This window comes from Aplidium turbinatum, chromosome 10 (assembly GCF_918807975.1).
Source record: "Aplidium turbinatum chromosome 10, kaAplTurb1.1, whole genome shotgun sequence".
In the NCBI taxonomy this organism is placed as follows: Eukaryota; Metazoa; Chordata; class Ascidiacea; order Aplousobranchia; family Polyclinidae; genus Aplidium; species Aplidium turbinatum.
In genome coordinates, this window is record NC_137481.1 from 22,107,774 (window position 1) to 22,122,096 (window position 14,323).

Below are 14,323 nucleotides of genomic sequence, written 5' to 3' on the forward strand. Positions count from 1 at the left end.
TGTAAAATACTAAAATACAGCCTTATCCTAAAAGATTGAAAGTTTACTTTGAAAGCTTCGCCCTTCAGTTTATAAAGAGGTTTGTGAGACCTTTTCGGGTGTTTTACTACACGAAGTTTCTAAACATTGTATTATAATCATTGTATTACATCGCTTCAAAACTTTTTGATTTTTATTTTGAAGAAGTGATATTGTCAATGCCAAACACAAAAAAAAAACATTTGTAGTTTGAAACCAAGAAACTAGTACGTGCTACATTTTTGTTTGAATTGAATATGTGAGACTACGTTAGACTTCTTATGAATACTTCAAAATGTAGGTACTAACGACCTGTTTCAGCCTGATGCTGCGAGTTCGCTGTGGTAGCAGCGGTTTGCACTAGCTTTCGGAACACAATTCCCTGCAGATGTGCTATGACAAACATCTGATAAATTGTTACTTTTGCCACTGATCGAATGGTTTTGTTTGCAAAAAACAAGAAGAAACGTCCCATACTGAAGAAATGTCAGTTGTTGGTTTTGTACATTAAGCGAGGTGGACAAAGTAGGACGAGAACTATTTCATTAAAACCAACACAAATTTTATAATTTTTTTGGTCCTAAATTTTGGTGCACATTGTCAGGACACCGTGCTAACATAATTATTCTGGGAGAAGGCAAAATGAAAATATTTGTGCGTCAAAGGAATGCAGTTTGAAGTCCGCCCCCATAGCTCAGTTGGTTAGCGTGTGACTTCTGGAAAGAAGAAGCTTCAAAATCAAGCGGCGCTGGTTCGACTCTCTGGAGTGCGCTTGAGCAACGCACGTTAAGGACTGCTCTCCATTCAGCGGCATCTAATGGATGGAATAATTCCCCGGCAACAAGACTTCTACAATCGGAAACCTCACTCTGTCGATCTTGGTAACCGGCCCTGCGTCAGTGATTCAAAGCTTCTACAAGTATTCGAAACTGCCAGGATTAAGCTCTGCAAGAAGCTTTCCCAGTCCAGGATAAACAATCAATCAATCAAAGTTACAGCGCATGTCTACTAAAGAACTCATTGGCATAGTATCCAGTGATTTACGCGCATACAAAAAATATTGACGCCGTCAGCGTAAACGCAAACGTTCGAAAAACCATACGCCGTCTGCGTTAACGTAACTTGTAAAAAAAGTTGGCGGCGTCAGCGTCAGCGCATACACTAGCGTAACCTCATTTTGTTTGCTAGGTGCCAAACATTCACACGATATAAACCACTCGAAACAAACAAGTTTTATTTTGAATTTCCACAAAGAAACACAAGCATCTGAAAGTGTTCATCTGACATTTAGCTGTGTTTTGGTTCCAATATGTCTTTGCCCATTGAAAACATTCTTTTAACTGCAGCGCTGGAAGGTATTGGCGTGTTGTAGCGAAAAAAAGACATTAAAAAGTATGCGTTGACGCTATGCGCTGAAAAAACGCGAAAACTTTATGGCGTAGCCTCAAACGACAACTATCCAAAAAAATGTGGCCACAAGCGTTAGCGTAAACAAAAAGTCTACGCCGCAAGTCTACGGCGTAGAATTTGCGGCGTATACGTACATCTCTGATAGTATCTTTAATTAGCTTCAAGTCCACAGAGACATTGGATTGATAGAAACATTTGATTGCGTTTCTCATGCATCAATGTTCACTGGAGAATTTCACAAGCGTAGATTGAACGAAATAATTGACGATTATGTTACTTAAAGCGAAATTTTATTCACTACACAAGACTAACAGGGAAATGATAAACCATGCAGTTTAGTAAAATATATCAATTCTTTATTGTGTCAATTTGCTTTTTAAAAACGCTATACTTGCTTTCTTTGAATGACTGTTTGAATGAGTGAGTGCAGACTAGACGACCTCCTGCGCGTTTTTAGGACTACGGTTTGGCACTCTCACATTGGATGCACACCTGTATGTACGTTTTGTTTCGAATCCAAAGAAGTCCATTCTTTTGCAATAAAATCTTGATCATTTTCCTGAACTTATAAATGCTTCAAATTTTTGCAATTATGCGTAAATTCTCATATATATATTTGTTCTTTTCGTATCTACACCTACAGTATACCATCACAGTAAGCCTACTGCTGTTCCATACTTTTGTTTTTGATGCTCCCATATACGTCGGAACTGCTATAAAAATAAACTACGCATGAAAATGTAATTTAGACTATAACATGCTCCCACTTTCAGTGAGCTTGCTACTTATTGCTGTTTCGGTTTGTTTTTTATGTGCTAATAACTAAGTGCCGGTAGCTGTGCTAGCAAATATTTGCTCTTGCAAAGTAGCTTGAAATACCAAACAGTTTTACAACAAGCTGAGTCAGAAACAAAATCTGTAAATCTGAGTCCATAAAATTTTCCACCAATCTATTTAACCCTTTTAATTGATGGACAAAACATTTTGCGGACTCATGCTTGATGGTGTCATATTCAAAACGTTGCGTTTTAGCGCATTTATGTTATATTTATGTTATAACGACGTAAAGCAACAAAACAAACCGAGGAGGTCGCTTTCTTTGTGCCACATTTCAAATGTTACAAAGCCTCCAAATCATTTCCTTTGTGTTGTAAACTATATGTACATTCCAAACTAAACGTTCCAAAAGAAGGCCATGTGGCGTTGTGACAAAGGTTTGCGCTAAGATGTGTTGGCTTACAGGTGAAACTATTGTATTCGGCACCTTGTACACAATAACACTTGGGCTTTGTTATTGCAACCAGGATCTATGAATAGCAAATTGATGAATTGGTATTAGCCTTTCACCTTCCAATACAGCAAATCAATGTAAAAAAACGATTCATTTGCTGTCTGGGTTGGCATTTCTAATTGATGAAGGATTGTGTAATAAACAAAAGTAGTTTCTCAATAGCATTACATTGATATTTCATTGGGATATTATTTCATTGTGTTGAATTGGGAGATGCTGCCTGAATTGCTAACTTGTAAGCAAGAATAAGATATTTTATTTGCTATTTTTGACAACTTAGAGAAAAAAACTATTGAAGCCCTTTACATTTAACGTTAAGTGGCACCTGGGATTTATTTCATCCAACAGCCCTGAAGACGATAACATTTTAGCTTGCAAAACGTTTGTTGAACAGGAGCGTAATTTCTACATTTTGGGTTTTTTATTTTTTAAATATACTCTATTCTATTTGAATAAGTATGTCCTTGATAACTCAGGCAGGAAAATTTGAGATTTTATCATCGATTTAGTCTGAAGGCAAAGTCAAGAGTTCTACACGTCTTGCAATACAAGTTGTGTATTGCAAGGGAGAGTACAAATTTCGATATCAATATAAACTGTTTCAACAGATATTAATTCTACAGTATGATCCTGTTTGCGTGATGCCTACAAGCATTTTACATGGTGTCCCATTCACATTTAAGTATATTAAAGGCATACTAAATGAAACTTTCAAACCGGAATTAAGCATTAAAATGCGTAAACTGAACATTCAAGAATACATTTAAAAAAAAAATTACCGAAAAATATTTGTTTTCAATGGCACTGGCAAGGCCCAAAGTCCAATGTTTCATTTATTTTTAATTTTTTCAAAATGACCAAAAAGTGGAAACACTGCTCGAGAATACGTCACTATCGACAGCAATAACAAAAGCCACGTTACCACATCTGATGTTTTGACATCAGATCTGATGTTTTGAGCAAACTGTCTGATATTTTGATGTACATACATACATAGCTTACAGTTAAATTGCCCGCAGTAACAACTATTGCTCGATCAGCTGATTGCTAGTCTATGGTGACGTAGACTGTACAGTCGCACGCTTCGCTGTTCACGCCCATTCCCGTTTTGAAAGCTCTGACAAAAGCACGCGTGGAATGCTGATCAAGCCGCAATGGGGCAAAATTTTATCGAAAATTGTTTTATGGTAGCATGTTAAACACAAAGAACGTGTAGACTACTATCGCCAAGTCAGGGTTTTCCTTTAGTATCCCTTTAAGCTTAGAAAGCAGGATAATCATCTTCTTAAACTTCTGAAATAGATGATAACTTCCAGCAGGAGAAAATGCCAATTTCTAAACATAAGTACAGAAGTAAACGATGATGTCTCTCCACCTCTGTTCTAGTTCCTCGATGTTATTGAAGATATAAAGTTATGTGTGAAATAATGGTTTACCACTATTTTGTGACAAAAACATATTAAAGTTACGTTTTCCACCCTTTGTTTAAATAGGCAACGTCATTTTTTTAAAGTATATTTGGGTGGGTAGAAAGACAGAGTCATTGGGTGGGTAAAAGAAAGTCTGTCAGTTACCTATTGAACTTAAACTGCTGCATTGTAGCGCATACTGACAGGTCTACCAAAAGTTTGTCAAATGTTTTGAACTTTGATATTTAGAATCTCCAGTTCGGAATGTACAGATTTGGAATGTGAGCATCACACGTTTTTGAATCTATCGACTGCAATTGAGTTAAGATCATCATTGTAGCCAGTTTAACAGCATGGCATTTTGTGAAAAGGAATCATTTGTGAAACAGCAATTGAAAACCTGAGTTGTAGTACAACTGCTTAAGTCACATTTCGTAGAAATTAAGTTATCACCAAAAATATGTTGTATAATGGTCAATGCCTGTCCTCGAACAAAATTTGATTTCAAAAACGGCTTAATTTTGCTTTAACACGCGCTGGTGTTTGCATAGAAATAAAAGATTAAACAACATTGAAATAACTTTAACTTGCTTTATCTAAAAAGTCGTATTTCGGACTTGAGTAGTTTTTCAACTTAGGTCTTTAATTTTAGAATAAAACCAAACACTTAGAAACTAAATTCATTTAGTTTTTAAGTTTTGTTTGTTAATTTTTGCGATCTTGGAGTTTTATTTTTTATTTTTAAAATTTATTATTTCTCGGTATTAAACTTAAGCGTGTAGCTTAATCTTGTACTTTTAAATTATTGAATTTATTTAGCCTACCGTTATCCTCTAGTTAGAGCTACCATATGTCCTCTTTTAAGAGGATTTGTCCTCTTTTTTCAAGAAAAATGAATTGTCCTCCGAAGACACTAAAAAATGCTCAAATGTCCTCTTTTTTGACAGTTTGGGTTTTCATGCTTATATTTTCAACGGGATTATATTGCTTGATGAAGTTTCAGCGACGGCTTGTAGGCTATTTGTTTTTTTAGCATTCTGTATAGTGTATACTGTATAGGCTACCAATGTAACGTGCTGATTTATAAATTCTACAAGAAATTGGCGCATTTTATGGAACTGTTGTTAAACGTTCATTGCCTGGTTCACTGTAAGACATTTTAAAGGCCATGCTCACACTTTCACAAAAAATTATTCTTTTACCTTCATACGTTTTATATTGATACAACGCTTGTAAACGTTGTTGATTACCAACTCAGTTTGGTTCATTTGTTACTTGAAACAAATCGAAACGAATGTCCAAAACTGCAATGTGTATAACATCAAAGCTATAGCAAAAAGAAACCGTGGCATGGATAGGCCTGCTGCCCTACAGCTTTGCAAAGAAAGAAACAGCTTTTATTTCACGCCGTTTTTAGCATCGTAACGGTAATGTGCAGCTTACTGCTTTAGTCATATTTCTTGCAAATAATTTAACAATTTCGTTAAGGCTGACCATTCCTTGTTGAAAAAAGTTAAGGCTGACCTGGAGGTCGTGCCTGATTTGTCACATTTTGCAGATTTTTGCGATCATTGTTGTCTGACTGAAACTGTCTAAAAATTAGGTATTTTTTCACTTTTTGCTGACTCTTAAAAATATAAAATCATTTGTTGTCTTAAGGAAGCACTAGAAATGAGAAAAAATAAGTTAAACGTTCAGTCAATCTGTTTTCTTGTTTTTTTTAGGTAACTTTTGCTGCGTAGGCCTATAGGCTACGGTACTGTAATGATCTAACAACATGTAAAAAATTCTTCAAGCGTAAAATTCTACTTGCTGGCGAAACGTGTCCTCTTTTTAGGCGATGAAAATATGGTATTCCTACCTTTAGTAGGCTGACTAGTCTACTTTTATGGAAGATGGTTTAAATTGTTTTCCATATTAGTTTTCTTTAGATTTCAAATTCATGTGTTATCATGTGTTTTTAACCCTATTGCAACCGAAGAGATGTTATAAGTTTTTATCTTATCTAAGTTTGGTGGTTGAAGACTTGGTTATGAACGGGGACGCAAAGATGTCAGTTCTGTGTTTCTCTTAAAGCATGTTATAAAACTCCTTGGCATGACGTAGCCGCGTGACCTCTATAGGTGTCAAACCATCGTCTTCCTGAACGTAGTGCAGATAGGGGAGATGCAAGACCTATTATACATTTTTTTTCTTTTTTCCTCTCATTTCTTCAGCTCGTATCAAAATTGGACAACATTTTTAGGGAATACGGCCAAGGTCAATGTTTATTGACTGTACAAATATGTTGAGAATCAAATTTAAAGTGGAGTGGCAAAAATGTTCTCCATGTGTATTGGAAGTTACAATGCAACCATAGGCTACTGCAATTTCCGGAATATATTCACAATTTCAGATAACAATTTCAATCAGTTCCAGCTGGTTGTTATTAATAAAGCAGATCACAATAAAGGAAAATTTTCTGGCAAAATTCAAATGTGTATATAGATTCCATTTTCTCGAAATCGGTGAGATTTTTCATAGCTATGATATTAGTATATATAAATTACAGACAATTTGTTTATTTCAAGTCTACTCTTTGTGAAATATTGGCTGCACCTTTCCCACTGTTCACCATAATATGTTTAAACTCAGTCCAAGAAAAATAGAAAGCATTGAAACGCTTTGGCGAGATGGCATCAAAGAGTATCCTGCATTTCCAAAACGATTGCACAGTTTTCCTTGGCAACATGTCAAGCAAGATTCCTGGCCACTGCAAGCACAAATAGAAGTTGACAAATACTGACACTTTCCCAATGAAAATGGTAGTACAGCTACTATAGATTTAGAGAATAGGTTACAGTTTGAAACAACTAGGCAGTTGTTTATGATCAAACAAATAAACAAAGTAGCCTAAAGATACAGCAGAGTCCCGTACTTGATCCAAGCTAGCATAGGGGAATGAGAAGATAAGGTTCTCATCATACCTAAGCCTTCAGCATTAATGAGAGTAGGCTGGTCAGTTAATTTTTCCCGGCCGTTTTTCTATCAGCAATAACGCACACCCAATTTATGGCACCCTGGGTGTAGGCGAGCTGTGTTTTTTACCAACCAGAAGCCTGGAGTCGAAGCAAGATCGCATATTTGAAAGGGTAGGCTATTCCAAAATATTATTCCAAAACAAAATATAAATTTCTTGTGAAAGGTTAAATAGAATTTCGTTACAGAACAAAACTGGATAATACGAGATTATATTCCTTACTATCTCTGAACTGTCTTACTTAGATTGAGAACAAACTTCTTCCATATTTTCGGAAGTGCAAGTTTGAAGCTGACATCCACGTACAAAGGTGATCTTGTCGCCTGCATCTTTGCGACGGTCAGTCTGAAGATAGAAGACATTTGCTCCCAGGATAAACAAAATTAGATTAACTCAAGCAAGAAATAAACAATATCAAGCTTTATTATATTTTATTCAAGTAAATACTTTTAACCGTATTTCCTGTGATTTTTTTTTTTTTTTTGCAAGTTGACCTGCGACCGGGGAGTCGGTTCGACACTAGCACTTTGAGCTCGTGTAACTCAAAAACTACGCAAGATAGATCAATCAAATTTTCATGTGGGATAGATAATTTATGGGACAACGTATCATTGAAAATTGTTTGTAATTTGTTCAAAAGCACAACGTAAAAATTTAAATTATTTGATGGCTGGTCATATTTTTTTGGTTGACTTGAGAAATTGCTTCTCAATTACCTTCTAATTCAGTGTGACGGGCCAATTCTTTTGTCTTCGATTTTAATTTTCTACGCGTGGACGTCGTCCACGCATCACGCAAATGAAGCGTATTTGGCTTCCGACTTTTGATTTTGTTTGAAATTTTTGATGAAATTTAGATTTTTTAATGCGTATTTGCTTCAAAACACTTGAATACTAGTAGTCAGTGCGTCCACAGAAATTGTTAGTCTCCAGTTTAAATGATCGCACTTACCCAACAATCTGAGTTTGGCAGCAGGCATTGCTCTGAATAAGTTGAATTCTCAGCTGACAGAGAAAACTCTCTATTGCAAATCTCTTCAGTATTACCTTGGCAGGCCACACAAGTTTGTAAAGTGTCGTCTGGTATTTTCTGAACATTGTATTTTTGTTAAGTCCTTGAAATGAAACAAATTGATAAATTGATATTCCTTATTAAAACATTTCAAATTAATAACACAACATGAGTAGAAAAACAAGCAGCAAGGCTCGAAATAACAAAAGGTACGCTTATTACCAGAAAGAACGTTCTGGCTTTAACTTGGCGATCAAGCTGATGGTGAGGACATACTGTGTGCCGCAGAATTCGGCTAACAACTGCAATTAGTCTGCACTGCATGCTGGGTAATTTTGATTGCAGGAATATAGGCTACTGTAGTACACTCATCTACAATGCGACAACCTCCTATCTTGTAATGCAATTATCTCCAACTTAAACTGCTAAAAAGGTGTTATGCCAGCACGCAGAATTGTAACTGCGCCTACAGGTTACAGAAAACAAACATACATAAAACAACATAGAGATGAGGCAAAAATATAGTTCCAATATAGGATAGAAATATCTTTTTACAGGAGTAAACAGAATAAGGTTGTCATTCCACGAAAGTGCATGAGCACCCGCAACGGAAACCAGATCAATAGCCGAGTGGTTCTCGCCTTCGGTTCTAGTGCTGGTAGATATGAGATCGATTCCAGGTTGGGTCATACCAAAGACTTTAAAAACGGTACCGATTGTGTTCTTTCGTGCAAAATGCAATGAAGATAAGTCGGTAATAATGCAGTAACATTCTAGATATTAAACAAAATGAGCCCTGTCGCTAAAAGACCTTGGCAGTTGTATCGCTGCTTCCTGTCTGTTGTTGAATATATTTGTACCGTATACTATTTTTCGCAGCAGATCAAATAAAAGAATTCTCTTTCTCTCTCTCTCTCTCTCTCTCTCTCTCTCTCTCTCTCTCTCTCTCTCTCTCTCTCTCTCTCTCTCTCTCTCTCTCTCTCTCTCTCTCTGTCTCTCTCTCTCTCTCTCTGTCTCTCTCTCTCTCTGTCTCTCTCCCGTGACAGTAAATAAACCACACCATTATTACTGTTACCTGCAACGGTCCGTTGTTACATCTGTTGTTGAGGCAACATCTTCCGCAAAATCGAACTCTTCCTTGAGGAGTGTCCACGCCGTAACAAAATTCCTTCCCCTCCATATGCCGGTTGCAAAACACTCCTTGACGGATCGAAGGTGGTTGCTGCTCACAGGTTCTGGTGTAAGCCAATGTTGCGGTGTTTGTGATGGTCTAAAAAAAACTAAAGGTGCAATATTCCTGCAATTGTGTGCATTCTGCAATGTGCAATATTCCTGCAATGTGCAATGTGCAATATTCCTGCAATATTCCTGCAATAGTCCATTTTTACATTGATTTGACCTCTACATACGTTGAATCAATATAAAAAGGGACTGATTTGCTTGCTTGCTGTATGATTATTATACTTTATTACATTTACTACTTTAGTGTAACTTCCAACGCCTTTAAGAATATTATTGAAAGTACTTTGAACTGCATAAAAGTATGCGTTGTTTTGGTTACTCGGCAAAAATGTTGATAATCAAGAATGTATTAAACCGTTTATGAATGTTTAGTTAACATATATTTGTAAAAGAATGATTTAAGAAATTACGTATTAAGTATACATGCAAGTACAACCAGTAGCCTATAATGGCCGAGAAACCTTTACAGCTTATTTTTCCTAAAGTAAGGTCACCAGAAGGTACTTATGTAAATAGAATTATTGATTTTGTTAGACCATGATAGGAAAAAGTGTTTTCGCAATACTGTATTTCAAAAATATAAATCGGAAACGCTTTCAAACGTTATGAACAATAAGTTGATAATGATCCTTTCAAAACCCCCTGGCATGTCACGACTATAGCCATTTGAAAAGTTTTGCAGTTTCGTGGTTGGCATGTTTTAATGGGCAGGACACGAAATCCAGATCAGTAAGTTGTACAGTGTTTAATGGTAAGCAATATAACTTGAAGCAAACATCCACATTACCCAACAAGCAACTCTGGGTCCAGAGCAAGTCATTTCGTCATGTGTCCCTTTTATTCTGTCACCATCGCACCCACTTCCGTCACAAACGTAACATGAAAAGGTCTGTAATTACAAGATTATCAAAACACTCGCTTACTGGAAGACCTGATCGACTTTTCATAAGCAGCTTCTTACTTCGAACTTCGTAAATTTTATTTTGTACGTTATTTGTTCTGAGGATGAGCATTATCATGATGCGCGAAACGTCAGCGAAGCGATAAAAAAACTTGTATGTGTCTGCTTTTACTTTCACATTTATCAAATGAACGTTGCAACTATTGCTTGAAAAAAGAAAACATTTAAAAACTGCTAGTGGTGTTGCACAACCACGCTTTTTTATATTCACCGAGCTTGCTTGCGGAGGGTTTGGGTCTATTGGATATGAAAATTGAGCTCCTGAAACAAAAATGGTTGTTCTTATATTGGCTGCATTCTGTTCACTTTGTTTTGTTTTAAATCAAGCAAACGCTTCCAAGGGGAAAAGGCATTAGTTAGGTAAACAGAGAAACAAAAAAATTTTATTCAAAGATTTATGTTGATAATTCCACATATGTATCTTCAATGACCAGGAAACAAATCAACACCTAATCGTGTGCGGTAAAAAATGTACGGTAAGTTTATGGAAGTTTACCTGAAAAGGTTACAGTGCAACAAATAAATAGAAATGTGCCAAGTGTCAGATTTACACGGAAAGATGCAGATGTCATGTCTGAAACAAAAAGGTGAAAAATTTACAATTTTTATTGTTTTTGTTTTAAAAAAAAATAAACTTTTACTTAAAAACCGAAACATAAAAATAGCTTTGAATTGTCGCATTTACGAATGCAATAGGCCTACCCTCATTTTTCATTTATATTTTCTCATTCAAGTAAAACGTTTCAATTTTTTTGGTTACATTCTCAACGTTTGAAAGGAAGCCATGTGGTGTTGGCGCCTCGGCAAATTAATGACATGCTTGCAAGTGAACAAAAGTATTATAAAGCTTTCTTGCATTCCGGTTCAGTTGACCAATATATTTAACGTTTCACACAAGTCTGAATACAAGGTAGCTAGCTTTCTGCAAGTCGTTCAATATATTACCTGAAGCCTTTTTAGATATGATGAATCGCTCTTAGAAGAAGTATGGGTCTCTTGTTATGCAAAATATTAGAGCAGTTACAGAAACCTCAAATTCTTATTTTCTAAAATGTGAAAAACAAACAGAAGTTTTGTGAAACTATTCAAACAGACATTGATTTTACCATTTTTCTTGAAATTGGTATATAAAAAAATGGATTTCGTCTAAACTTTTCTGCTTTGCAGTAGACTTGACGCTGTGATTTCAAAATTGAAAAAAGTGTACAACGGCTTCGATTGCTATAAGTTTGTTGATGGTTTGTGATGTCCTGCAAGACGCAAGACAAAAAGCTGAAAAAATTGTATGTACAGTTTAGTGGAAAACTGCACACTGGAGAGTAAATCCGGACAACAAAATCCGTCATTTGTAAATTGATTTAACGAAGGCAGACGTTGAATCAATGTAAAAATGACAAATTTTACTGTCTGGGAAGGGATTTTCGAAACTTTTTTTTTTATTTTTTTTCAACTCAAAGTTTTTTTTTATTGAAGTTACTTCTTTGTAAAATATGTTTTTCATTGAAAGATTTTGCTTATTGTTTAAATATCCAATCGGTTTGTTTTCGTTGTAAATGTAAAACACGCAAAATTGTTTGCTCCGATAGTGCTGTGCATTTCAAAATGTCCTGGCTTTACGCCATTTTCTTCAAATATTCAGTCTTTTAGCCAAATAGTTCAGTTTTTCGAGTATTTAACTCAAATTTTTTCAACACATGATTTCTTTGGCAGGATTTTGTTTTTTAATTATTCTTTTAGAAAAATTGTTGTTTAGTTCAAGCCTTTTATCTCTGACACTTATCTCCAACTTGAAAAAAAAACAGTGTTTGGAGAGCTATTTCTCAAGTTCACATAAATTATACTGAAAAGCGAACTTTCTGAAATGTCAATTAACTCAAACTCTAATCTAATATGTTCTATACCTTGCACCTGCAATATGACAATAATCATCAAGCAACGCTTCGATGAAAAGGAACAAACCTGAACAGACATGAATAACTTCCACTGTGTTAAACGTGCGAATCCCTTTTATCTTGCCAAACTATACAGCCTATACGTCTTGCTTCAAAAGTTTAAATAATTTTGTTACACGTTCATGGAAAATTTTGGTTTTAAAACAGAGTGACAAAAAACTTTTATTTCGTCTGTTGCAAGAATAGTACGGTACAATGATACACAATACGAATAAAGTAGCACCATAGCAATCTAGATACCACAACTGGCAGAAAACGGCGAAAGACTATATCAGTCATTGAGTCAGCTGCTTCTCTGTTCTTACTGTCACAAATGTCAAGCATCGGCAAAACAAAGCCTGAATTTTGTAAAGACTGCAAATTGTTTGTATATTGTACGTGCAAAAATATCTTAATTTCTGAATCCAAAACTGCAGTTCGTTTTTCTGCTGATCGTTAGTTTAAACTTTAAAGTAGTAAATCTGAAAGAACAACTTTTTTAACAAGATATTGGCTAGTTATTTATAGCCGCAGAAAATAAACTTTTGAAAAGGACGTTTGGTACAAAGATCGAAAAACGTATTCGCTTCAAAGTTGACTTAAACTGAATGGTTGCTGATCTAGGCTAACATAACAATGCTGGATATATTTTAATGGCTAACATGGCTTTGGTCATACTTAACTTCATTTGTGTGTAAATGATACTGATCTGCATTTCCTTAGTGCTTTTTTGCTTCAGTTTAAGGTAATAAAAATGTAGTAATATGATTTTAATTTATTTTATTCTAACCCCAATTGTTTGTGAAATAGCGTCAACAAAAAGTTTCCATAATTGGTTCAAAGGTCAAAGAGTGAAACAAACATTGCAACTACCTACAATAAGAATATTGGCGGTTTAGAAATTGAGTGGCAAAAGAAGCCAAAAAAGTAATTAATTGCGGTAACTTATCATTTTTCTAAAACTCTCACCACAATTGAACATGATTTTTTCAGTTGGAAAATTTTCTCTGTTAATTTATATTCAAATAATTTACCGATAAAGACATATATGTGGTAGCGAAAGCTTTAATATTATTTTTTTACCTACTAAATATGAAGAAAAAAATCATGAAGCACGTTTGGCCGTGTCAAATGACTATCTGAAAGTATTTGTCTAATCACCCGCTTATTGTTGCATTAGTTTGGACTTCATATTTAATTTTGTATTTGTAGATCAAATGCACATTCCCGTGCATGCATAGTTGCATAAGTATACAAGAATATTCAAAAGTTTCAATTCTACAACAGATTATAACGCAACGAATTAACTTTTTGGCAAAACAAAAGTTATTTATTTAACTTTATCAATGTGTTATTTGATTGGCAATTACAGTACCTAAACTTAGTTTTGTTTCTTTCTTTTCTTTCACTCTCTGCTTTTTCTGGATTAAAAACATTTATCGTAATTCAAAAACTATCTCCAAACAGAGTAACAGAACAGTAAAAAATTCCAATACAGTACAACATAGATTTTCATGTAAAAACTGGAACGTTTAATTCAATTAAAGTTTAAATTTTATAACACCCTTTCGAATATTAACCTCATGGTCATGTGGCAATGTACTATGCTCCAACAATCACTTTCACTGTAAATTGCACACTCTTTACGCCCTCAATGCAAAAAGTTGAAGAAGAACTGCCTACAAGGTTGCTCATGTACATCTCTACTTCTCAGTATAGGTTTAGTTAATGTAGTTTTGAAAAAAGTTTTTCTTGTTCCCTACAAAACCTTTAACACAAATGTGGTATCCAAGGCTGGTGAAGAACGTCAGTTTCCGATCAAAAAAACAACAAACGTGAAATTACTTTTTCAAGATAATTTAAATCGAATTTAAATTCCCTTTTCTTAAGTTACTGTATATGTAAAATGTCCTAGCCACGAAAAGAGGAAGTTGATTTGGTTGATTTTACCGATGGGGTTAGTGGTTCACTATGCTGATACGCTTGACTTGGTTTGTTATCATGAAATCCTAATATAACAACGGAAGATCA

At 35.1% G+C, this 14,323-nt stretch overlaps 1 protein-coding gene across 1 annotated transcript; it reads right to left on the reverse strand.

The window, feature by feature from the left end:
- Window positions 1-6,378: 6,378 nt before the first annotated feature.
- LOC145778790 (uncharacterized) lies at window positions 6,379-11,409 on the reverse strand. Its single transcript, XM_082590373.1, has 8 exons — window positions 11,307-11,409; window positions 10,858-10,935; window positions 10,573-10,622; window positions 10,188-10,289; window positions 9,234-9,428; window positions 8,099-8,236; window positions 7,389-7,492; window positions 6,379-6,880 (listed from the first exon to the last, which is right to left on the reverse strand). The coding sequence occupies exons 2-8, from the start codon at window positions 10,931-10,933 to the stop codon at window positions 6,739-6,741; spliced, it is 807 nt and encodes a 268-aa protein (XP_082446499.1). The 5' UTR covers window positions 10,934-10,935; window positions 11,307-11,409; the 3' UTR covers window positions 6,379-6,738.
- Between the last annotated feature and the right edge of the window lie 2,914 nt (window positions 11,410-14,323).

Coding starts and splice junctions, on each gene's coding strand:
- LOC145778790 (XM_082590373.1), bottom strand. CDS start 10,933: ATGACATCTGCATCTTTCCGTGTAAATCTGACACTTGGCACATTTCTA. Junction 9,429..10,187: donor GACCCAGAGTTGCTTGTTGG/GTAATGTGGATG, acceptor AGTTTTTTTTAG/ACCATCACAAACACCGCAAC. Junction 8,237..9,233: donor GTAACAACGGACCGTTGCAG/GTAACAGTAATA, acceptor TACAATGTTCAG/AAAATACCAGACGACACTTT.